Source organism: Cavia porcellus, unplaced genomic scaffold (assembly GCF_034190915.1).
Source record: "Cavia porcellus strain 051 isolate PalLab524CR breed Dunkin Hartley unplaced genomic scaffold, mCavPor4.1 scaffold_6, whole genome shotgun sequence".
Taxonomy (NCBI): domain Eukaryota; kingdom Metazoa; phylum Chordata; class Mammalia; order Rodentia; family Caviidae; genus Cavia; species Cavia porcellus.
In genome coordinates, this window is record NW_026947489.1 from 30,059,955 (window position 1) to 30,084,018 (window position 24,064).

The 24,064-nt window shown below is 53.3% G+C and overlaps 1 protein-coding gene across 5 annotated transcripts; it reads left to right on the forward strand.

Moving 5' to 3' along the window:
* Positions 1-3,707: 3,707 nt before the first annotated feature.
* Plcb2 (phospholipase C beta 2) lies at positions 3,708-22,393 on the forward strand. Of its 5 annotated transcripts, none has more exons than XM_013158928.3 (32): positions 3,708-3,982; positions 7,316-7,393; positions 7,967-8,035; positions 8,669-8,815; positions 8,951-9,030; positions 9,118-9,171; positions 9,271-9,346; positions 11,982-12,082; positions 12,240-12,406; positions 12,496-12,642; positions 12,798-12,955; positions 13,202-13,284; positions 13,536-13,620; positions 13,719-13,881; positions 13,985-14,100; positions 14,216-14,312; positions 15,196-15,280; positions 15,420-15,544; positions 15,979-16,133; positions 16,630-16,794; positions 17,436-17,535; positions 18,213-18,317; positions 18,465-18,562; positions 18,697-18,772; positions 18,997-19,041; positions 19,159-19,369; positions 19,447-19,612; positions 19,691-19,767; positions 19,857-19,952; positions 20,402-20,459; positions 21,058-21,144; positions 21,412-22,393. In XM_013158928.3, the coding sequence occupies exons 1-32, from the start codon at positions 3,899-3,901 to the stop codon at positions 21,580-21,582; spliced, it is 3,525 nt and encodes a 1,174-aa protein (XP_013014382.1). In that variant the 5' UTR covers positions 3,708-3,898; the 3' UTR covers positions 21,583-22,393. The 5 variants fall into 5 exon arrangements, with proteins under 5 accessions (XP_013014382.1, XP_013014383.1, XP_003475733.1 ...); XM_013158929.3 differs by having other exon boundaries at positions 19,000-19,041; XM_003475685.5 differs by having other exon boundaries at positions 8,675-8,815.
* The last annotated feature ends 1,671 nt before the right edge of the window (positions 22,394-24,064 follow it).

Below are 24,064 nucleotides of genomic sequence, written 5' to 3' on the forward strand. Positions count from 1 at the left end.
TAACTACATATGGGGCCCTGGCCCAACATGTGAAATATGAAAGTTTAGGAAGCCAGAGGTAGAAGTAGGGATGATTCTCCTTACCACCGCTCCCTGGGTTCCTATAGTTCCAGACTCTCCAAGTTCAGGGAATTTGGTTCCCAGAGTGGGGACATTACCACTGGGTAACAACACAACAGTCCTGTACATTTAAAGTGGGCTGCTTTCTGTATCTCAGACTCCTTGTGCCAAGGAACCTGCAGGCAAGAAAAGGAATCACTTTCTGACAGAGGGTGGTGACCCTGATCCGTGGGGAAGAGACATGGCTGCGGTTACATAATGGGCCCACGGGAGTCTATGTCTGGCACCCAGGTATCTACGGGGATGTCTCCTGGTACCCCCCTGCCCAATTCTGATAGAAAGCAGACTCACTTAGCACCGAAGTCTGAGAGGGTGTGTGGTGAGTGATTAGTCGCCCCACTAGGTAAGCCCCTCGGGGCCACAGGGGTGTAAGATGAAAGTGAATGTCTTCAGCAGCCTAGGAGTGTGCAGCTGCATCCGACTTCAGTGGAGCTGGCTGTCAGCAAAACCTCTCAGCTTTGCTCACAGACTTTGGTGCTAAGTGAGTCAAAATAAATAAACTTGAAAAGGGGCTGAGGGCTGGGATGTAGCTCAGTAGCACAAGTGCCTGCCTGGCAAGTGTGAGATTATAAGTTTGATCCCCAGTACCAAAGAAAACAAAGAAAAGGGCTGAGATATGGCTCAATACCTATTACTGCAAAAAAAAAAAGTATAAAAATAAATACTCAAAATAGTAACAATAATGTGCAAGTTCTGTATTAAGTGCTTCATAGTTATTATATTATTTAATCTTTACAACAGGCTTGGGAACCATTATTATGTCCATTTTACAGTGAAAAAAGATAAGACAAAGATTATCACAAGACAAGTCAGCTGGGTAATGACTGGGTTTATAGAGTAGTGTGGGTGGCTCCCTGTGCCATGCTAGGAACACTCAGCAATGGAGCCTTAGCTACGCTGTCTGCTGGCCCCAGGAGCACAGCAGGCCTGGGCACTCCAGAACCACTGCTTCACCAGGGCACTCACAGCATCTGACTTGACGTGACTCTGGCCTGGCTAACAACTGTGGGGCTGGGGATTGGAGTTCAACTCCCACGGGTAAACACTGATGAGCAAGCTGGGAAACGAAAGCAGGGGACCCCAAGAGGCAGCATTTGAATGAAGCTCCTAACACTGTTGGTGGCCCAAGAATCCTACATGTCAAACTCTGGAGCAGGTGGTCCTCACAGATCAGAAATGACATCAAATCAGCTCTGTCGTGTTTCCCCAGGTGGCTTCGCGTTCCAGGACACCAGCAGGGGGCATCCTTGCCCTTTCACTGCTCAACCCCGGGGGGGGGGGGTGCGACAAATGGCCTGTTGCTTGTTCTGCCTTCTGCCCAGCTCAGCCCAGGAGAAAAGGCTGAGTTTCCCAAATTAGGCATCTATGTGACTTCCCAGATTTTTCTCCATACCCGCTATTATTTACATAACATTTTTCTTTATCACATTTGTTTGTAAACCCAACCTCTCCTCATGTTTTGTTTTGGTATTTTTTTGTATTGAAGGGAGAATCTTGCTATCTTGCCCAGGCTGGTCTTGAATTCAGGCTCAAATGATCCTTCTGCCTCAGCCTCCCAGGTGTATGCCACCATATTAAGCAACCTAAATATATATCGGAAAGAAATGTCTACTGGACCTTTTTGATAAAGGTCCTCCCAACTGCCTCTGCTTGCTGCCAGAATTCCTGCACTTGCATTTGCAGGGCTGGCTTTGCAGCAGTGCAGGATGTGAGCGGAAGAGTGAGATTCCCTACTCTAAAGTTACAGTACAGCTGCCTTTTAGTCACTGGGTAAAGATGCGTAAGGTTTTGTTTTGTGGAGTCAGGGCTTGAGATAGAACGGACAGGGTTGGAAATGTGAAAATCCCTGAAATGAGTGGAGGAGAAGAGCCATTCCTCTTCCACCCCAGGTGACAGGGAGGAAAAGGCTGTCTTTCCAAGTACAGAGAGGAGAGGCAGCTGGGGCCTCAGGGTGGACAGCAGGGAAGGACTGGGGGGAGGGGGGACCAAATCATTGCAGGTGGCAGGTGCAGGGGCTTTGGGAAGGCACAGGGATTTCCCTTGCAAAACTCATTCAAACAGAGAGGGAATTTGATCCTAAGGAGTGCCTGAATCTCAGGGCCACAAGGAGGCCCAAGGCCTAAGGGCAGAGAGAGGAGAAACCTGGAGGGAGCAGTTAGTGGGCCTGGCATATTAGGAGTTTCTCAGCAATTTCCTGGAGGCTCAGTTATTCATAGCTCCAAGATCCATCCTTCTGGTTTTAGAATTTGTTTTCTGGGGATTAGTTCTGGGTTGGAAATCTCCTTAGTGCTTTTTGTTTGTTTTGCTTTGGTTTTTTTGAGACAGGGTCTTGCTCTGTAGTTCAATCTGGCTTTGAATTCACTACATAGCCCAGGCTGGCCTTGAACTTGTAGCAATCCTCCTGTCTCAGCCTCTGGAGTTCTGGGATTAGAAGTCTGTACCATCACACCCGAATCCTTAGTGGTTTTTGTTTCTTGGTACTGGAGATTGACCCAGGATCTTCATAAAAACTATCTCTCTAGACAGTTGCATTTTTTGAGATAGTGTCTCACTAAATTGCCCAAGCAGGATTTGAACTTGTGATCATCGTGTCTCAACCTCCTTAAGAGCATGTGCCATCACACCCACAGCTTGCTGGGGACTGTTTACCAGTTCTTCATTCTCATTGAAGTGTCTTCCTCCCTCTGTTCACCATAATCCTGCAGCTCCCTGACCTCCAGGGGAACTTCCAGAGGAGGGTGAGGGTCTCACAGTTGTCGGGGTAGCACAGAGGTCTCTGCTGGGACCTGGGACCTGGGACAAAAACCCAGACCCTCAAAGGGGAAGGAAGTCTTGGGTAGAGCTCCCTACCTCCTCAGCTGGGCTAAGCAGGGCAACAAGAAGAGTAGGTTAGGTAAGAGGAAGTGGGCTAGGGCTGAGCTGGGGCTGGGGACGGAGGCAGCATGAGGTTTGTGTACCCCAGAGGGGCCCAGAGCAGCCCTCCTGCCTCAGGTCCTGGGGTATGGAGCACTAACCCTAACCCTAACCCTGCAGCCAAGGGAACTGGGTGGGTGCTGGCTGGGCAGTGAAGGTCCAGGCCTCAGCAAGGCCCAGAGGCATGGTTGCCTCACCTGGCCCTCATTTTCATGGGAAGGAAGCATTGAGAAAGTACTAGCTTTTCTGTGAACTTTGCTTATTCAAAACATTCAATCCCAGCTGGGCCCTGTCCCCATCCCTACTCCCATCTTTGGGTGGTCCCACCCTCTTGGGCCAGAACTGCTGCCCTGAAGCCCACTCTCAAGGACTCCCTTCCCCTGTGTGCTCCTTTTACCTGTTTTCAGTCTGTGAGCCCAAGCAACAGCATCCCCCCAGGTCCTCAGATTGCTCTTCTTGGGCTCCTGGGGACCCAGAGGGCCTGGCTCCAAGGCGCCCAACTCGAGTGAGCTGCCTCTCAGTGCTAGTTCGTGCAGGGAAGGAAGCCTGAGCCGGAAGTGCTGAGGCACAGGACGAAGGGGGGGTGTTTCAGGAGGGAAGCCAGGCGCCCTGGGCAGGAGTGGGGGCTGCAAGCAGGGCAGGAGGAGCTGATTTACAAGGCAGATGGGCCTTGGGCCAGAGCTCTGAGCCCTGCACCCAGCCACTGCTACCCTGTGAGCTATAAGAGCACCCAGACTTCCGGACCAGACTGACTCTGGGGGAGTGCCCTGAGAGCCCAGCCTGGCTCCCGTCCTGTCAGCTTTCTTCCGTCTCTCCTCTTGCCAGCCTGTGACTTCCCAGCTTCTCCAAAGGGACACTTGGTATCATGTCTCTGCTCAACCCTGTCCTGCAGCCCCCTCAGGTGAAGGCCTATCTCAGTCAAGGGGAGCGCTTCATCAAATGGGACGATGTAAGTAGGGTGGGGCCCCTCTGACTGCTGGGGAACTGGGCAGTGGGGACTGAGGGTTGGTTTATGTCTCCCAGGGCCTAGGCGCCTGCTTGTGTGGCTTGGCCAGGCAGCTGGCACTTGTCTGAATAAACAAGGCTGGGGATGAGGTGTGTGTCCCTGTCTGCCAAGCTCTGTGTCTAGGAGTGAGGAGGAGGTGGGCTGCCTGGGGGGAGGGGGGTGTCCAGGGAAATAGTTTCTTTGGATCTACGTTTGTCCTCCTCACCTCTTGGCTGCAGAAGAGCAGGTATTTTGCTCCTGGCTCAGCCTTGTTGGGAGGAAAGCACACCCCAGAACTGAGACAGTGTTACCTCCCAGCGCTATACCCCACTTTTGCTCCAGCAGGGGCCTGGAGTTCCAGACCCCACTCTTTTCCCCTCTCCACAAGGTGCCTTGGGCCTGTCAAAGAAACCTGACTGTCTCCTCAGCAACTGTCAGGGCAGCCCCTAAAGGCTCTAGGAGCCAAATGAGAGCTAGAGATACTGCTCCAGGGGCCCGGAAAGGGCCAGACAGACTTCTGTTTTCCCATGTCGGGTAGGCCTGGTCCTGACTCCCAGCAGCCTGTCTTGGGGAGAAGGGGAAGGCGTTGCTTCCCCCGTACCCTGTCTCCACAGTCTGTTCCTCAGCTAGGGCCTGCTTCCCAGCGTCCGGTCCCCCTGGACCCTGGACACGGCACCAAGAGTCAGGGCTTCTTTTGGGCCTTGTGGAGATCTTCCTTCAGAGCAGGGGGGCTGTCTGGGTGGCCTAGCCTGAGAGACGGCCAGGGTGGTCCCAGAAAGAGGCTCTGCCAGGGAGGAGAGGGCCTTAAGGCTGCTTGTCTGGCTTAGGGGTGGAATTTGGGGGTCTAGATCTAGGATTTTTAGGGTGGGACTAGGCTGAGGGCTGAGGCTGAGGAGTGACCATGCGGAAGAGTCCTGTGGTTGGCTGTTGTTTCCCTAGGTGGTAAGTCCCAGGAGCCCATGGAATGAGGGAAGTGGCTCAGAATGAGAAGTGAAGTGGCTCTCTCAGTTCCTCTGGGCAGTATGCATGACCTGAGAGGACACACACATGCTATGTGGCCTTCTCTCCAACCTGTGTACCTGGATGGCCCTTTCTCCTTCCCAAGGTGGGGGCTCTTCCTATTCCCTGGATCCTGGTTTGTAAGGGCAGGAATGTCACAAACTTAGTCATCAGGCACTGGCAAGTCAGAAACAGTCCCAGGCTGCTGTTAGCCTGGGTAGGTGATGGGGCTGTCATGCCATAAACAAACACACCAAATTGTGATTCCATGTTGCCTTCCACAGCCCCTTTACCTGCTTAGACGGAGATACTCTTCTAGTGTGGAAAGAAACTCAGCAAACCACCATTAATTCCCTTTGCCCTCTGGTAATTGTCCAGGGGTCACCACAAAACCCCCTCCTATTTTAGAAACTTCTTAAAACCAAAACTCCAACCTTGGTTTAGCCTGCTTGCATCTCACCCTCCCATCTTGGGGACTGCCTTCAGGAGGGGCAGGCCTTCTAGAATGGGGTGAGATGCCCTCCCCCTCTGGGCATGAGATGAGGTGCAGGTGGGGAAGAGATAACAAAATTCACTCTTGAATAACTGCTGTCATAAACAGGCAGAAACCTAAAGTTTATTTTTTCTCCAGTGGGCATGGGATGACCCTTGGGAGGCCCTCCCCTTGGAACTGGGGACACCCTCACATCTCTCTATTCAGGAGGTTACCTGCAATGACAGTATTCTTCAGCCCTTTATAAACACTTTGGTGTTTCTGTGGCTTTGGACCCTGCATTTCTCTCTTTCTTATTGGCCCACTCCAGATCCTAGAAATGACCCACCGGTGCTCTGGGAGAGCAGGCGTCCCCAGCGCTTCATCTGCTATACCCATGGCCTCAGGGATCAATCACATCCCCTCCCCAGTAGGGCTAAAACCACTCTCTGGGCCTCAAGTCAGAGATCAGGTACTCTGGCCCTCCCTTAGGAGCGAAGGGCGTAGAACACATAACTTTCATCAAAATTGGCTTCTTCACAAAATCTTTCCTTGTAGCCTAATTGACTTTGATCACCTTTCTTTGGTTATTTCCTTTACAGATTTTGGGTTTGGTTGGTTTAATATGCAGCAACTATCATGTCTTGTTGGAAACTTCAGTTGCAATATTTTAATATATATGCACATATACATACACACACACACACACACACACACGTTGTGTGTGTGTGTGTGTGTGTGTGTGTGTGTGTGTGTGTGTTCCTGGAGACTGAGCCCAGGGCCTTTGTGTCGAACTATATCCCCATCCTTTTTCAAAAAATTTTGAGACAAGCTCTTGCTAAGCCACCAAGTTGCCTAGACTGGATTCAAACTTACAGTCTTGGGCTGGGGATTTAGCTCAGGGGCATAAGCGCCTGCCTTGCAAGTGTGTGGTTGTAAGTTTGATCCCTGGTACTGATAAAAAAAGCAAAAGACAAAAAACAAAACAAAACAAAAAAAACCAAACTTACAGTCTTCCTGTGTGAACCTACTGGGGTGCTGGGGTTATGTGTGTACACCATCACATTCAGAATAATCATTATTATTAAAATAAAAGTTAGCCTATGTGTTGTGTCAGTAGAACAGGAATTTGGAAGCTGAGGACGTTTATTTGTTTGCTCTTTTGGTAAACCCTGAGCTCAGGCACCAAGCACCAAGTTCCTAGCCTAGCTTAATATCCTTAGTCCATCAGCTCCCAGGGATTTCCTGAATTTGCTTCTAGCCTGTGACTCCCCAACCCTCATCCCTGCCATAAACCAAGACTGTTACAGCACATTTTCCAGAAGGCTTTCCCAAAGGAGTGAAGCATGGGTTGGCCCATGTTTCAGGTCAAAAAAATTTGGCTGTTTCAGTTTGGAGGTGGGAAGGCAGTTGGTGATTCTATGGGACAGCTGAGCAGAAGGGCGGTGGCATTCACAGAGGGCGGACAGGTCATAGCTAGATTGTGCAGGCCTTTGGCTGTGGGTACAGGAGTTTGGGCTCTTGGTTTTGGCTGCATCAAGCTCTCTAAGTGACAGCACAGGGCTTTGGGCAGAGAACTTCCATCCCTTTGATGAAGCCAGGACCTCTGGAAACTTCTATTTGGGATTAGAAGGAAAACTTCTCCAGAGATGGCATCTTCTTCAGAGATGCCATCTCCAATCCTCAATCTATTCTAGCTCTTATTTCTAGAGAACAAAGGGAAATGGCTTCAGATTCCTGGGACAGGCAATGAGCTCTGAAGCTGCTGGTGTGGGCCAGGGAAGCCTGGCCTAAGGGCCCAGATAGCTGACCCCTTTTCTCTTCAGGAAACTGCAATAGCCTCCCCAGTTATCCTCCGCGTGGATCCCAAGGGCTACTACTTATACTGGACCTATCAGAGCAAGGTGAGACGGGTGGCTCCTACCTACCATGGCCTTGAACTCTTGCTCACCCTGAGCCCAGCCAGAGTCCTAACAGTTAGGGGGAGGTGCAGATGCTGGGGAATGGAGAGAGGCCAGGGAGGGTGGCACTGGAGCACTCTGTAGGGACTGTACTGTGCTCTGGGAGGGAGGTTGTGGTCACTCCAATAAGTTGGAATCCAGGTGCTGTAGCTGAGTCATCCTTTGGAGAGAGAGAGAAAGCACAAAGCTACGGCTGAAGGGTAGTGCTCTGACTGCAGCTCTGGGTTACTTGAAGGCTTAGAGATACAAGACCTCAGCAGCTGGGGAGAAGGAAGCTGGAGAGATTCTAAAATGATAGAGGGGTGACTTCACGCCCCAGCTTCTGCAGAATAGACCAAGAAGGGAGGACACCCCCCCACACACACAACCATGAGAGACTCTGATTGGTGGGAAGGGAAAGGTAGGGGCCGGGTGGTGCTACGCAGTTTTGGCATCTAGACAGAACAGTTGGCCGAGGTATGAAGGGATGTGAAGCTCTCTGCTCTCTGTGGCCTAAGCTTTTTGCATCCCTTCCAGGAGATAGAGTTTCTGGATATCACTAATATCCGGGATACACGTTTTGGGAAGTTTGCCAAGATTCCCAAGGTAGGTGGGCCCAGGAAGCAGTCTAAGTTCAGAACAGCTACCATCTCCCTGGGGCGAGGAGTTCTTGTGGAGTGAGAAGCTTGACCTCTAGAACAGGGGCATGGTTTTCGGTCTGGGCAGCAAGGGTCCCATTGTCCTGGGTTTGCTCAAGCTCACTTGGCCTCTGAGCTTTGGAACTGGGTGCAATGAGCTGAGCTGGAGAGGGTATGGGAGGACAGGCCAGCTCCTGCCCTTAGAGCATCCCATGCCATCTGAATGGTATGGCTTATCCCCCTAACCTAACTGGTTTGACTATATTTGCCTAAGGCTGTAGGAAAATTGGAGGAAGGGATTAGGTGGAAGCAGGGTTCTCTGAGCCTAGAAGCTAAGAATTCATCTTCAAACAAAAATGGCAAGTAAAATACACAGCAGGCCCTACACCTTAGCTCATCTCTTCCTGAGGTTCTCTCCATCCTGTCCCAGATGCTAGAGCCAGGGCTGGGGAATGCTAAGGTCTGGCTCAAGGACAGGGATGTGATTCTGCTGTGGAAGGGAGGGGTGGACTATAGCTTGAGTGACTGGGGGCAGAGGGACAGAGAATACCTCTTTGGGCAAGATGAGAGAACATCTGTGACCCTTACCATGTCACACGAGCTGCAGAGTCAGAAGCTCCGCGAGGTCTTCAACATGGACTTTCCAGACAACCACTTTCTGCTGAAGACATTCACAGTGGTGTCCGGCCCTGACATGGTGGACCTCACCTTCCACAACTTTGTCTCCTATAAGGAGAATGTGGGCAAGGTGTGTGGGGAACACCTGATTCGGGTCTTCGCAGTGGGAATGGCCAGGACTTCCTGAGAGCCGAGCCTGAGCTGCAGGGCGCTGTGGGCACCCTTGTGGTCAGAGGCTGGACCACTGAGTTTTGTGGTCCTGCAGGACTGGGCTGAAGATGTATTGGCCCTGGCCAAGCATCCGCTGACAACCAACGCCCCTCGCAGCACCTTCCTGGACAAGATGTAAGTGCCTGCCTGCCTGGCCTTAGCCTGGAGGTCTGGGAATGTCAGCCCCTAGCCCTGACTCAGGGCTGCTTTCTGCCCCTACAGCTTGGTGAAGCTCAAGATGCATCTTAATCCCGAGGGCAAGATTCCTGTGAAGAAGTGAGTCTCTGGACTGCCCCTTGTGCTTCCCCAAGCTCCCACCTCCTTCCCTCCACACCCATGGCTCCGCTCTGCCTGGTGCCTTTCTCTTTCCTTCAGTTTTTTCCAGATGTTTCCGGCTGACCGGAAGCGGGTAGAAGCTGCTCTCACTGCCTGTCACCTTCCAAAAGGCAAGGTGAGTGGTTCCCCACCGCAGCTATACACAAGGTTCTCACTCCCACCAGACGGTAACTCGGCCAGGTATGAGAGGAGGTGACAAAGGCCAGAATGACATCAGTCCCATCAACAGTCTGGGCAGCCACTGGCCACTGAACCTGGCACAGAAGCAGACAAGGGTGAGGATTCGGAGCAGGTGGCAATGTGAGCGAGAGCAGTGGTTGGCACGTGGTATTCAGCGCCAGCCACAGAAATAGCTTGCGTTCCCATCCGAGCCTTGGGAACGGAGGTGAGAGTGAGTGGAGGGCTGTAAGGATCTGATGGCTGCAGGAAGGAATGAGTTCCGCAGGGTATGAGGGAGAAGAACAGACCCAGAGTAGAAGCTGCCAGGACGCAGACTTCAGCTCAGCACAGAAAAGCAGTTTCCTGTTTCATTTTAATTAAGCAATTAATTTTTAATTATGAGTTGTCAGCAGGGTCACCCCATGAGGTGCCTTATGTGAATTACCAAAAAGGATCTCTCTGGGGTGGTTAGGGGCCTGAGCCAGGTTCTAAACCTGGCCAGACGAGCAGATCACAGGCCTGTGTGCCCCTGGGCCAGTGCCCTTGTGTAGGTCACGGCTGCACCCCAGAGAGTATGTTCCCCTGGCAAGAGTTTAGAACATTGTAAATAAATAAAATTAAGACCCTACTGGTTATCTGTTATTATGAATTCCAGGAGGAATTTTCCTCTCACAGTCACATTGGTGACCCAAGAGTAGTCAGTCACACTGGAGTCAAGCACAGGATACGGGGGGATGGGGAGGGACCTGCGGTCTGTAGGGACCCCACTGCTCGCCTGCTGTTAGTACACACCACCTTCCTTTTCTTTTGGTCCCTGAAGAGGCTGCCTATTTATCTTCACTTGGTGGTGCAGCTGCCGGGGCAGAGATGGGCTTAGGGAGACCCAGCAAGACTCTCTTGCTCAGACATTTTGCAAGCTAAGACCAGAGTTGGCCAGCGCTGGCCTTCCAGTATGGTCCTGAAAGGGGAGCACGATGCAAAAGCGCATCATTCCTGGACATCACCAATCTATTTCCTGTTTCTATTTATAACTTGTCTACTCCGAACATTTAGGTGAATGGACTCACACACAATTTATGTGGTCTTTCACATCAGGCTTTATTTAATTAACATGCAGTTTCCCAAGCTCATTCATGCAGTATCTATTGGCACTTCATTCCCTTTTACTATAGAATCATATTCCATAGCATGGATATGACATGTTTTGTTTGCCTATTATCCGTTGAGGGATATTTGGATTTTTCTCTTTTTGGCTATGATAAATAACACTGCTACTAATGTACACTATCAGACTTGTGTACATTATTTTGTGTGAATATGTTTTCAGTTCCCTTGGGTATACACATGCCAGTGAAATTGTTGGGTCATATAACTCTTATTTAACATTTTAAAGAGCTGCCATATTGTTATCTCGAGTGACTGTACCATTTTACAATCCCACCAGCACTGTATGAGAGCTCTGGTTTCTCCACAGACCCCCAAAGTTACTGTCTTTTAAACATCCTAATGGGAGTGAAGTAGTATCTCAGTGTGGGCTCTTTTGTTTGTTTGTTTTGGTTTTTGATGTTGGGATGTTAATGAGACTGTTGCTGGTGGCTGTGTTGCCCAGGCTGATCTTGAACTTGTGGGTTTATGTGAGTCTCCTAAGTAGCTGGGACTCTAGCTGTGAGCCACCATCCCGCTCCATTGTGGTTCTGATTTACATTTCTCTAATGACTAATGATGTCGGCATCTCTTCATGTGCTTACTGGTCATTTTTATACCTTTTTGAGGAAATAAGCATTCAAATTTATGTTCCATCTTGCCATTGGGTTGTGTTTTTATTGTTAGGTTGTGTTTTTATTTCCCCTTTATCAATACCTGATATGTAAATATTTTATCCCATTCTTACGGGTTGTTTTTTCTTTTCTTGATGGTGTCCTTGGCAGCGTAAAAATTTTCAATTTTGATTAAGTTTGTTGGCTTCTTTCTTTCTGTCTGTCCCTTGTGCTTTGGCTGTTTCTCTTATTACTGTGGTGTTATTTCAGTACTGGTGATCAAACCCAGTAGCACTGTACTGCTGAGCCCTAATTATTACTGCTGGATTGTCGCTGTTTGCTTCAGGCAATTCAGGATTCTGTTATTAGGTACATATATATTTATAGTCAAGTTGCCATTTTTTTTAGTGTGTGTGGACGCTGTCCTTTCCTAAAAAAGAAACAAAGTAGCCTATTTCCCTGGCAAGCTGCACCCCTAACTTCTGACATCTCTACTTCCTCATCTGGGTCCTTCTTACTTCCAATCCTCTTCTTGCTGAAGGATTCACCATCAAAACAAATCAGCTAGGGGCTGGGGATTTAGCTCAGCAGCATAAGCACCTGCCTTGCAAGCATGAGGTCGTGAGTTCGCTCCCTGGTACCGATAAAAAAGTTAAAAAAAAAAATTAGCTCAGAGTTTTCTTGATCAGAGGTCAGGACTTTGATAAGTGGATGTCATCTATCTGGCTGCCTTGAGCACTGTCTTTGATCAAGTGCCATTGCTAGAGCTCCTAGGCTGTGGGTCTTAGCTCTGAGCAGTTGGGGGCAGAGGTGACAAGGTGACTATTTCCCCAGAATGATGCTATCAATCCTGAGGATCTCCCAGAATCTGTCTTCAAGAGCTTCCTCATGAATCTCTGTCCTCGGCCAGAAATAGATGAGATCTTCACTTCCTAGTGAGCTTCCTGGGCTGGGCTGAGCTGGGCTGGATATTGGTATTGGGGTCGGCTGGCAATTCCCTCCTCCTGCCTGCCCTTCTGGGTATCCAGAGAAAAGGGGTGTCTAAGCCCTCAGATCAAGAGATGAACCTGTGTTCCTTTCTCTGCCCTGCAGCCATGCGAAGGCCAAACCCTACATGACCAAGGAGCACCTGACCAAATTCATCAACCAGAAGCAGCGAGACTCACGGCTTAACTCCTTGCTTTTCCCACCAGCACGACCTGACCAGGTCCAGGGCCTCATCGACAAGTACGAGCCCAGCGTCATCAACATGCAGAGGGGTGAGGACTCACAGAACCTCTCACCACCCTGGTCCTGTTCTGTCTTGGCAGCGGGGCTACAGCTTTGACACTCATCCCTTGTCCCTCAGGCCAGCTGTCCCCTGAGGGCATGGTCTGGTTTCTCTGCGGCCCAGAGAACAGCGTGCTGGCCCACGACAAACTGCTGCTCCACCACGACATGACACAGCCACTCAATCACTACTTTATCAACTCCTCCCACAACACCTACCTAACAGGTGGGCGCTGGCAGCCTCACTGCTAACCTCTCTGGCCAGGGATGCTCCCGGGGGTGTTGCCCGATGCTGCTAACCCTGCTAACCGACAGACTGTGCTGGGGTGGGCCTGGCCTGCCCTTGAGTGATGCCTCTGCCCCTTCGGTGTCCTGGCCCAGCTGGCCAGTTCTCAGGCCTGTCCTCGGCTGAGATGTACCGTCAGGTGCTGCTCTCTGGCTGCCGTTGTGTGGAGCTGGACTGCTGGAAGGGGAAGCCCCCCGATGAGGAGCCCATTATCACCCATGGCTTCACCATGACCACTGACATCTTGTTCAAAGTGAGCATGGCTGGATGATGGCACTGACAATAGGAAAAGCCCTGGGCCAAAAGCTCTTTAGCTGAGGGGGGTGAACCACCAGGGGAGGGATATCTGGAATGCCTCAGAGCAGTGAGGGGACTGGATGGAGTAGGAGTTGTCAATCAGGGCCACACATGCATGTACACCGAATCTGGGGTATGGGGACAAGTCCCTGGGGGAGAGGTGGGGAACCTTGATCTTTCTACTGAGCCCTTTCTCCTCCAGGAAGCAATCGAAGCAATTGCAGAAAGTGCCTTTAAGACTTCCCCCTATCCTGTCATCCTGTCATTCGAAAACCATGTGGACTCGTGCGTATCCCGCCCCATTCAATTCTTTATGACCCCCACTGCTACCTGCAGCTGTCCCACCCCTCCAGCTGTCCCAACCTCTAGCCATCTATCCATCTAACTCTTACTCTATTCTCAACACAGGTTCTTTGGACCTGTGTCCCTGCCTCCTCCAGTCCCTGGGTCCCTGATCTGGTCATCAACACATAAAGCAATGAGCAAGAGGATTGAGGCTGAGCTGCTGAACCCCACACTTACTCTGCCCCCCACAGGCCCCGCCAGCAGGCTAAGATGGCTGAGTACTGCCGGATGATGTTTGGGGATACGCTGCTCACAGAGCCCCTGGAAAAGTTCCCAGTGAGTAGGCTTGGCCATGGGGCACCCAGGCCCGGGGAGTTCAGGGGACATCCAGCAAGTGAGGAGGAGATAGTGCCCACCCTCTCCCCTCTCTGCAGTTGAAACCAGGCATCCCTCTGCCCAGCCCTTCCGACCTTCTGGGCAAGATACTGATCAAGAACAAAAAGAACCAGTTTTCTGGTCCAGCAGCCCCCAGCAAGGAGCCTGGTGGAGATAGTGAGGGCAGCTCTCTGCCCAGTGGCCTCACTGGGGAGGACACAGGTAAGTCACCAGGAAGAGTCAGGTGGGGGCTGGGAGGCCGCTGGACCAGGAGAAGCACGGGTGAGGGAAGCTTTGGGGGCCTGCTGACAGTTATGTGTGGCAGTGTGGGCTGCTGAGGAAGGGGCTGAGCCGGAGGAGCAGGAGGAGGTAGAAGAGGAAGAGGATGAGGAGTCGGGAAACCTCGATGAAGAAGAGATGAAGAAGATGCAGTCTGATGAGGTGCATGGTGGTGGTGGGGTCATAAGGCTCCTATGCAGAGCCCTCCTGGTGAGGAGAGGGGCCACCGTTTGGGCTCTATCCTATCTTCCCTTCTAATCTCCCTGCTTTTCCCTAGGGTACAGCAGGCCTGGAGGTGACGGCTTACGAGGAGATGTCCAGCCTAGTCAATTATATCCAGCCCACCAAGTTCGTCTCCTTTGAACTCTCTGCCCGTAAGTTAGTATGAGGCGGGGTGGAGGGGTGAGGGGGGCAGAGGGTGGCTCAGGAGCAGAGATCCTCATGCCAGAGCAGGCTGATGGGGGAGTAAGGGAATGGGAGCTTTCCTTCCCTTGGACCTGGGGCACTGTCTATAAATACCCAGCCACGGAGTCAGACAAAGGACTGTTTAAGTGGCAGTGGCTCCCAGTTTCCAGCACTGTGCTGAGGAATTTGGCAACAAACAGAGAGCCCTGGAGTGTGTCTGTGACAGGCAGGTCATGATGCTACTCAGCCTAGCCTGCCTGGGGGTCCTGTGGTTTCCTACAGGTTCTCTGGCTGCCCAGACTGAACTGTACCTAGGGCCTATGCAACCCCTCCCCCTTTGGCACCCCCCTACTTTCCTTGATCTTAGGACACATATGTTCTGTCTCCCCCTGTTACATGGCCCTGATAAAACTGCTCTTTCTGAATACTCCTGCACACAGCTAGGCCTCTGGAACACTGACTTCTTACCCATGAAGCACAGTCTGCACCCCACCCAGGCACACTCACCACCTGTAAACCCTTAGCATACACCACTCCCTCCGTGTACCAGGCCATCATTTGCACGCCTTGCTCCCTGGCCACGTCCCAGCACACGCTCACACTCTGTGTGTGTGTAGCACACTCCTGATCCGCAGGGCTCCATAGCCTCTGTGCCTCTCTGTTGCAGGCAGCACATGTTCGATGTCCTAGCATGTCCACTGTCGCCACACATTTCCTCCAGAGGTCAGCCCCAGCCCCCCAGGGATCAGGGGAAGTGCTGGGTTAGGGGAATCTCTAGTGGAGGGAGCCGCCTTAGAGAGGGGCAGGGCTGAGGGAGGTACAGCCTGATACAGATCCCTCCTCTCCACACAGAGAAGAACCGGAGTTATGTTATCTCCTCCTTCACCGAGCTGAAGGCTTATGACCTTCTCTCCAAAGCCTCCGTGCAGTTTGTGGAGTATCCTTGAGACTTCGATAGCCAGGGTCCCTGGCTGCGGTGGGCACTGGGGCAAGGTCTGGGGACAGGGATCTCTCGGTAGGCTGTTGGGTCCTCCTGGTGAAGATGGCCCTGGCCAGGCTCCTATACTCAGCGACAGCTACAACAAACGCCAGATGAGCCGCATTTACCCCAAGGGCACTCGCATGGACTCCTCCAACTACATGCCCCAGATGTTTTGGAATGCTGGATGCCAGATGGTTGCCCTCAACTTCCAGACAATGGGTGAGGGCACTCCCAGGTCCTGAGATCCCGCCTCTGGGTCTGCCTGTTCTACCTTTGCCCTTCCCTGGGGGTCCTAGTGTTTGTTCTGGCTCTGGGAGCGCTTGGGGAGGGGCAAGTGCCCTGACTCGTGCTTCCACGGTGGCGCTTATATGAACACGAAGGTCCAGGATCTGGGAGGATGGCACAGGGCCTGGCTGCTCTGCCAACGTGTGTCTGCGGGAACCCCACTGTGCATGGACAGGCTGCCCCTGACTCCTTGCTGACCTCTTCTGAGAGAGGCAAAGCTGAGGAGCTAGGCTGGGACACAAGAGACCTTTGCCTCCATGGCCCACACAATTCCCTGTTGGCCAGGACAAGGGAGGCTGGGATGGGTAGGAAATAGAGGCTGAGGACAGACCCGGGACAGTCCTTCCTCACTGTCTGCCCACCCCTAGACCTGCCCATGCAGCAGAACATGGCACTGTTTGAGTTCAACGGACAGAGCGGCTACCTCCTCAAGCATGAGTTCATGCGCCGGCCAGACAAACAGTTCAACCCCTTCTCTGTGGATCGCATTGATGTGGTGGTAGCCACCACCCTTTCCATTACGGCAAGGCCTGAGGACAAGTGGTGGGCGGGAGAGGTCTGGGGTCTTGAGGAGAAAGGTCCAGAAGCCCACCCCTCTATCCCATCCCCCTCCTCTGCTAGCCCAACTTCAGCCCCAGCTTGCTCTCTCATGCAGTCACAAGTTGCCTTGGAAACTGCCTCCTCCTCAGCACTGGAGGCTGCTTCTTGGTCCCCATGGAAACCAAGGGGAAGGGCTGAAGCTGGGGTGGGGGAGGGGAGAGGGAGTGGGCAGAGTGGGACGGCAGAAGCTCAGGCCCAGGGAGAGGCAATGCTCCCTTCTTGGCTGGGGAGGGGGTAGGGCAGCCCTTCCCTGGTCCTCAGAGCTTAGTTACAGCCCTTGAGACCCATGGTCTCCCCTGGTGGCCAGAGCTGAATGGGGTTTTTCATGATACCCAACAATGGATGCTTCAGCTGTAGGGAGCTGCTCAGAGAAGAGCCTGAGATGGGTCTGACACTGGACTCCCTGGTCCCCACCCCAGGTGATCTCTGGGCAGTTCCTGTCAGAGCGCAGTGTGCGCACCTATGTGGAAGTGGAACTGTTTGGGCTTCCAGGGGATCCCAAGAGGCGCTATCGCACTAAGCTGTCACCCAGTCCCAACTCCATCAATCCTGTCTGGAAGGAGGAGCCCTTCGTCTTTGAGAAGGTGTGGGACTGGGGCAGGGCAGGGGCTGGGTCTCTTTACAGGTAAGAGGAAACAAATAAAGGGGACTGTATCATCTTTCTCCTCCTCTCCCCATTCCCCAGCAACGCCCTCAGTTTACAGAGTCTCAAATGTAACTATACTGACATTTGCTGGGTGGGCAGGTTGTGTGTTTGTGTGAGTGTATGTCTGTGTGTGTGTGTGTGTGTGTGTGTGTGTGTGTGTTTGTGTGAGTATATGTCTGTGTGTGTGAGTATATGTCTGTGTGTGTGTGTGTGTGAGTATATGTCTGTGTGTGTGTGTGTGTGTGTGTGTGTGTGTGTGTGTGTGTGCGCATGTGTTAGGATCAGAGGCTGAAATGTGAACTCCTGGACCAGGACTAAGGGTCCCATGGGATCAAGAGGGTCTGGTGCCCCACTGGATCCTGCCAAGGGCTGTCTTCATCTGCTCTTTTCTTCCAAGTGAGACCAGCCATAGCTCAGCTATGAGGACATCTTATACATAGTCTAGGTCTGTCCTCTGCCTGTCTTCACTGAATCTAGTAACACACGCCAAGTTCTCTCCCCGGCACTGACTGCAGAAAAGGGTTCTTTCACCCTTTCCCACATCCCACCCCAGACTGTGCTGTCCTAAACTCTCCCCAGATCTTGGTTCCTGAGCTGGCCTCCCTCAGAGTGGCTGTTATGGAAGAAGGCAACAAATTTCTTGGACACCGCATCATCCCCATCAATGCCCTAAACTCTGGTATGGAGAGGGACCCTTCTTCACTGTACCCGACGGCTCTGTGACCAAGACCAGCATGGGGGGGCCAGTGCCAGAGAGGGTCCCCATGAACTCATTTTAACCCCCTGTGTTCTTGGCCTTAAGGCGAGGGCAGGACTGGAGTCTCCAGGACCCTGACAGAGGCAATGACTGCCCACCTACCAGGATGCCCATGATTTTCTGGAACCACTGGCTTCCTTTCCCAAGCAGTTGGTACCTATGTGTGAAGGCCTCATGGACCCATTCTCTCTTGACCCTTATGGTAACCACAGGAGGCATTCACAATCCCTATTTCATACATGAGGGGTCTCAGAAGTTAAAGGAACTGGCAGGCATGGTGGCACATGCCTATAATCCCAGCACTTGGGAGGCTGAGGCAAGAGGATCACGTGAGTTTGAGGGCAGCCTGGGCTACAGAGTGAAGCCCTGTCTCAAAAACCAAAACCAAAACCAAAACAAAACCGAAACTAAAACCAAAACCGGAACTGGGACCGGAACCAGAACCAGAACCAAAAATGACTTAAAGTAACTGCTTGAGGTCATGCATCGAGGTGTTATACCAGACTCCGACCCTACCCTCTCCAATGCTAAGCTAGATCTTGCATGCAGGGCTGGGTAGGAGTGGGCTCTGGCCGACCCCCGCACTGCCATGTTTCCAGGGTACCACCATCTGTGCCTGCACAGTGAGAGCAACATGGCCCTCACCATGCCTGCACTCTTCGTCTTTCTGGAGATGAAGGACTATGTACCTGACACCTGGGCAGGTAGGGGCCTGTGGCACACTAGAAGCCCAGGCTGTCCACTCCCCAGACCTCTTCTTGAGCCCCCCTACAGATCCCAGGGTGGGCAAGGACGATGGACCCTTCCAGGTCCATCTCCATGCCTACCAGGTTGGTGATGCCGTATTCCAGATCTCACTGTGGCCCTCGCCAACCCTATCAAGTACTTCAACGCTCACGATAAGAAATCCATGAAGCTCAAGGAGGCTATGGGAGGAGGTCTTTCTGAGGTCTGTACTGCCTGAGCCTTTGCTGGGCACTGCAGCAGCTTTGCCCTCTGTGTGAGAGGATGGAGACCAGGGCAGAGCCCCAGTTTAGGGAGAGGGGCAGTCAGACCCACCTTCTAACCCCTCTCCTTGCACAGAAGCCCTTCCCACTTGGGGGTCCAGTTGCCTGTCAGGTGAATGGGGCACCAGCGCCTGCAAGCAATGGGTCCAAAGGTAGGCACTTTGGGGTCCACCCATTTGGGGAAGGGGGCTCCACCTCTGCCAGCTTATCCCTATGTCCAAAGGATGAAGACTTTCATCTGAGGGAAGGGCTGTCTGAAGCCTCAAGACTAGGAAAGTACACTGCAGGGGGTCCATTTTGAGGCCCTTGGGGAGTGGGGACCCCAACTGAGCTTCAGGCCCCAGAATACCCACTAGCCCATCCTGTCCTCCTGCAGCAGCAGGGGCCAAGCCCAGGGCAGAAGCCATGATAGAAGCTGCAGGTAAGGCCAGCCTAGTGGTCTCGGGTGTGTAGCTAGGGAGAGCCCTCGGCTCCTGGGCGCTTGCCAGGGAGGGGAGCCTGGGCTAGGCAGCAGCGTGCCTCAGCCTGTCCTCTGCAGAGCCCAAGACAGCCAGTGTGGAGGAGCTGCGTGAGCTGAAAGGTATCGTCAAGCTGCAGCGGCGGCATGAGAAGGAGCTGCGGGAGCTGGAGCGGCGCGGGGCGCGGCGGCGGGAGGAGCTGCTGCAGCGGGGAACCGCGCAGCTGACAGAGCTGTGGACACAGACACCAGGCCACAAGCTCTACCCGGGCAAGGGTTCCCGAAAGAAGAGGTAAGGGGTGCAGTGGCAACCTGCCCTCCAAGCACCACAGCCTGGGACTCAGGGCCTGTCCCCGTGTGGCACTGCAGGACCCTGCCTGTGGAAGACACCACCGAGACTGTGCCAGGCAAGAGCCTTGAAGGCATGGACCCACGCATACAGGAGCTCAGGGAGTGGCTAGAGCAGGAGCTGCAGCAGCAGGGCAAGGAGCAGCACCGGAGCATCCTGAAGTGCAAGGAACAGCACGTGGCCGAGGTGCCAGCCTAACCAGCTCCACCCCCTCCACACCGCCGAGGGCTTCTCACTGAACTCCTCCTTTCTCCCCTCATGCAGCAAATCTCCAAGATGATGGAGCTGGCCAGAGAGAAACAGGCCTCAGAACTGAAGGCCCTCAAGGAGACCTTAGAGAGGTAAGGCTGACCCTTCGCCCACCCTGTCCCTGTTCCTCAGCAAGGGCTCAGTTCCTCAGAACAGCTGCCCCATGCCTATGCTCCCGCAGTGACACCAAAGAACTGAAGAAAAGGCTGGAGAGCAAGAGGCAGGAGCGGGTCCAGGCCATCACCAAAACCACCATGGACAAGATGGCGCAGGAAAGGTGAGCCCTGGAGGGACGGCCCTGTGCCAAGCGGGCCCCACTCTGGAGGAAAAGGGCCTCTCTCCCAATGGGTCCTGACTCACTTCCCAGAGGTTTGTCACCGCTTTGGCCCTTGAGCAGCTGATTCTACTTCTATCACCTCTGATCACAGAGCATCCTGTGGAGGAGGGAAGATAAACACAAAGAGAGCAAAGCGCCAGCAGCCTGTCCGCTGACCCCTACCTCTGTTCCAACCTGGAAGGACAGTGTGGCTTAGTGAGGGAGCTGTCCCCTCAGAGAGTCTTAGGACTCCCAGTGGCCACCTCCGTCCTCCTTGGTATCTTGTGCTAGCCTCTCTGCAAGTTCCTGGGCCTATGATGGAGCTCCCATCTGTCTACACCTGGGGGAGACTTTATCCCATCCCTCGGGAGGGGCCTCCTGTTCTTCTAAAACTCGGGTTATATCTACAGGTTGAAGAGAGAGATTAACAACTCCCACATCCAGGAAGTGGTGCAGGCCATCAAGCAGGTGTGTAAATGTTGTGCCCTTCCCAAACACACTTTCTTCGTGGTGGGAAAGCTCATGGGTGGGAAAGGAGGCCTTGGCCTTTCCTTTGTTCCTGAGATATGCAGTGTGCAGGGCTGTCCGTGCAGCCAGGGATGTGAGGGGGGACCCTGGGGTTCTGACTTATGTGTGGAGGCTGAAATACCATTTCAAGGGATGTGACTTAGGCCAGCTTCCCTGAGTGGAGACCAGGTGTGCCAGCTGGCCAGGGGTGAATGGGATTCAAGAGCATGGGAGGAGCCACGGGGTCAAAAGAGGAAGGCAAACCCCACTGAGAACACATGCTCCCCTGGGATCAGTGACCACAGAAATACAGGTGCCATCCACTGCATCTTGACCTCACTGCAGGTACTTCGTGTTAGCCTCCCATGTCACCACCACAATCTCCTTTTACAAATTGAAAACATCACCCAAAGCTTTGGATCTTGGTCCAAAGTCTTCCAGCTGGTTAATCAGGTTTTTAGCTGGATTCCAATTCCAGTGACCCAGAAGTGTGGGACATGCCATCCTGCCCCTCACATCCACCTAGATGCATGACTCCCTGCCCCTCATGTCCACCTAGATGACAGACACCCTGGAGCGACACCAGGAGAAACTGGAAGAGAAGCAAGCAGCCTGCCTGGAACAGATCCGTGAGACGGAAAAGCAGGTGACAGGAAGCTGTCCCAGCCCCGGTAGCTCTAGGGTGGAAAGGGGCTGCCAGTCAAGAAGGTCATCGAGGCCTTTCAAAGGAGGCAGCTCTGCAAGTCTCTACTTGCTCCCCGATACCCTGGTGGGCTCCACTACCCCACCTCCCACTCTGGTCTCCAGGGAGTCTGAATAGATGGGTATCCTCCTGTTCCAGTGTCCAGGGGAGGAAGGGGGCGTGGGCAGGGGACCCTTCCCGAGCTAGGTGTGCTCCTTGGTGTCCCCACAGTTCCAGCAGGAGGCTCTGGCAGAGTATGAGGCCAAGATGAAAGTTCTGGAGGCGGAGGTAAAGGAGGCAGTGAGCGCTTGCTTCCCCTCTGAGGCCGAGGAAGCCTCCAGGGAGCCCTGTGAGCAGGACCTGCTCACAGCCAAGGAAGACACTGAAGAGAGCCGTCTCTGATCCCCATCCCACTGGGACACTTAACAAGGATGCTCAGACCCTTCTCTAGGACACGGCTCTATCTCCTGGGAGGGAAGAACTTCAGCATCTGAGGCTCTGGAAGCTGCAGCTCCATCCACACTGCACAGCCTGGCTAGAGGCGAGAGGCAGGAATCAGATGCAGCCAGGCAGGGACCCCTCTGGGGCATATAACCTTCTCCAAGCTGACCGCCTGATGCCCGTCCTTCTCCCAGCCTCTGGCTAAGTATATATTTGTTGAGGGCAAAAGAATACGGACTGGTTATAGGAAATGGCGTCCTGGCCCTGCTCCATTTTCCTAGCGTGCAACCAGTGACACCTGCCCGGAGTTCAGCTGCCTCACCCAGAGGGGGCCAACACCTGGAACCTCTGATTTTGCACTCATGGTTCAAGGAAGACCAAGCCTCTGGCCCTCCTGCCCTGATCTGACACCTCAGCAGGTTTGCAGGCCACCTCCCGAGAGCTTGCCCTGAGCACGAAGATGTTATCAGCTTCTGCTGTGCAGGTTGGAAGCTGAGGTGGAAGAGTTCCTGGGCTGATTGGCCGATTGGCCCCGGAGGATCAGGAGCGGGGCATGTAGGACTGGGGCTGGTGGGGAGGGGAGGAGGCTGGCCTCTTGGGACTTTCCACCCTGCATCTGGCACACCCTTTCCCTAGGCCCAGCGTGGATACTTGCTACTGTATATCCACTACTCAGACCGCCTGACAAGGTCAGCATCACTTTGTCTTCCGAGTTTATGAAGTTTATTTATTTTTTCTCCTTTCTACTCCTACTAAAAAGCCTGACCCAGTATTTCCTGCCTAAGCATGGCCTCTGTCTACAGCTAGGAAAAGGCGACAGTGGAGGAGAGTGCTTTGAAGTGAAGCTGGCTGGGGAAAAGACATTGGGGTTGAACTGGGGCTAAGATCCCTTCCCAAGCCCAGTGACATGGCCCTGCCTCTGGGAGTCACTTCCCCTTCTGCTGGCCCTGATGCCATAGCCACTGAAAAATGTCACTCCCTCTTCTCTGTCCCCACACAGATGTGGCTCTTCCTTGTCCCTGTCCTCAATCTGGAGCAAAAGAGCCTAGTGCCAAGGTGCCCCCACCTTCTTATTCCCTGCGCCTTCACCACAGCTTCAAACCCCACATGGGCCAAGCATTGGCTTGGGAAAGGAAGGGTGGGGCGATTCTGGGAAGAGCTGTTTTCTTTCAGGTGGTTACAGCAGATGTTATTAGCCGTGAGCACCTGTGCTTTCAGAAAATAGGGACCTCTAGGGTCCTACCAGTCCCTGGCTACAGTGTGAGCCTAGAGGACCTGCTCATTCACAGGACTAAGGCCTGTGCCCACCCTCTGCACATACTGGGTACTGCCTGGGTGGGACACCTATACCCCAGAGCAGCAGCCTGCCTAGCCAGGCAGCCAGGTATCCCATCTCTGTCTCCCTGCCCCAAACCCTGGGGTAGATGCCTGTAAGGATGATGGTCTAGGCCTAAGTCTCAGAGCCAGGAATGCGGGCAAAGGCCAGAGCCAGAGCCAGAGCCAAAGGAATCTGTATGCAGTGGCCCCAGCTGTGCCAGTGACTGCCTTCCCCTCATCTCTGCCAGGCTGGGTAGAGTGTGTGCTCCAGGCTGGTGCTAGGGCCCAGGAATCAGGGAGGGGATGCAATTCTGCCCCCTGGAGAGGACTGTGCACAAAATCCCCCGAGGCCAGGTCTGGATACCCAGCTTCCTGCTTGCTAGTTTCTGCAGAAAGGGCAAGGTGGCCCTAAGTAAATGCCATCTCTGGGCCCAGGAGACGAATTAACCTCTGGCCACAGGGGATGTGCCAAAGAAGAATTGATAACCCTCCCTAGGGCTCTGTTGTGTACCTACAGGGTGAGGTCAGGTTCCCTTTTCAGGGAGAAGGGTCCCTTTTTCTCTACTGATCCCATTGCTGCTGACTCACCCCACCTTCTGCACCCCCTAGTAGCTCTCTGGATCTCCCAGACACGTGCCATCAGGCCCAACCCTGCCAAGCTGGTGCATCGTGACAGGGTGAGAGGGCTGGTGACACTTGAAAAGGAAAGAGGGGCCTGGGAGGGGGACAGGTGCAGACAGAGTGACAAGACTTGCAGACTGCGGCGCTTCTGGCAGGAAGCACTTTTGCCCGCCTGGGGCCTGCAGGGGAGAAGCTGGACAGTGGGAGGGGAGGAGGAGTGCGGATTGCCTGCCTGCCTGCCCCCTGCCTGCCTCGGCTCCTTCTCCTGTCAGCCTTCAGTTCTAACGCGCGACAGCTTCTAATTCTGGCTGTTGGTGCCTCTGTGCTCTGCAGTCAAGACTCAGCTTTTTTCAGCTTTGCTATTTCTTTTTGTTCAGAACACAGTGAGCCCTTAGGGGAGAGAGTCAGAGCAAAGGCTCCCTGGCCTGAGACCTGGCCCTGCTGCCCACCCCACCCACCGCAAGCCTGCCTGGGTGGCCAGCTGGGACAAACAGAACCATCTGTT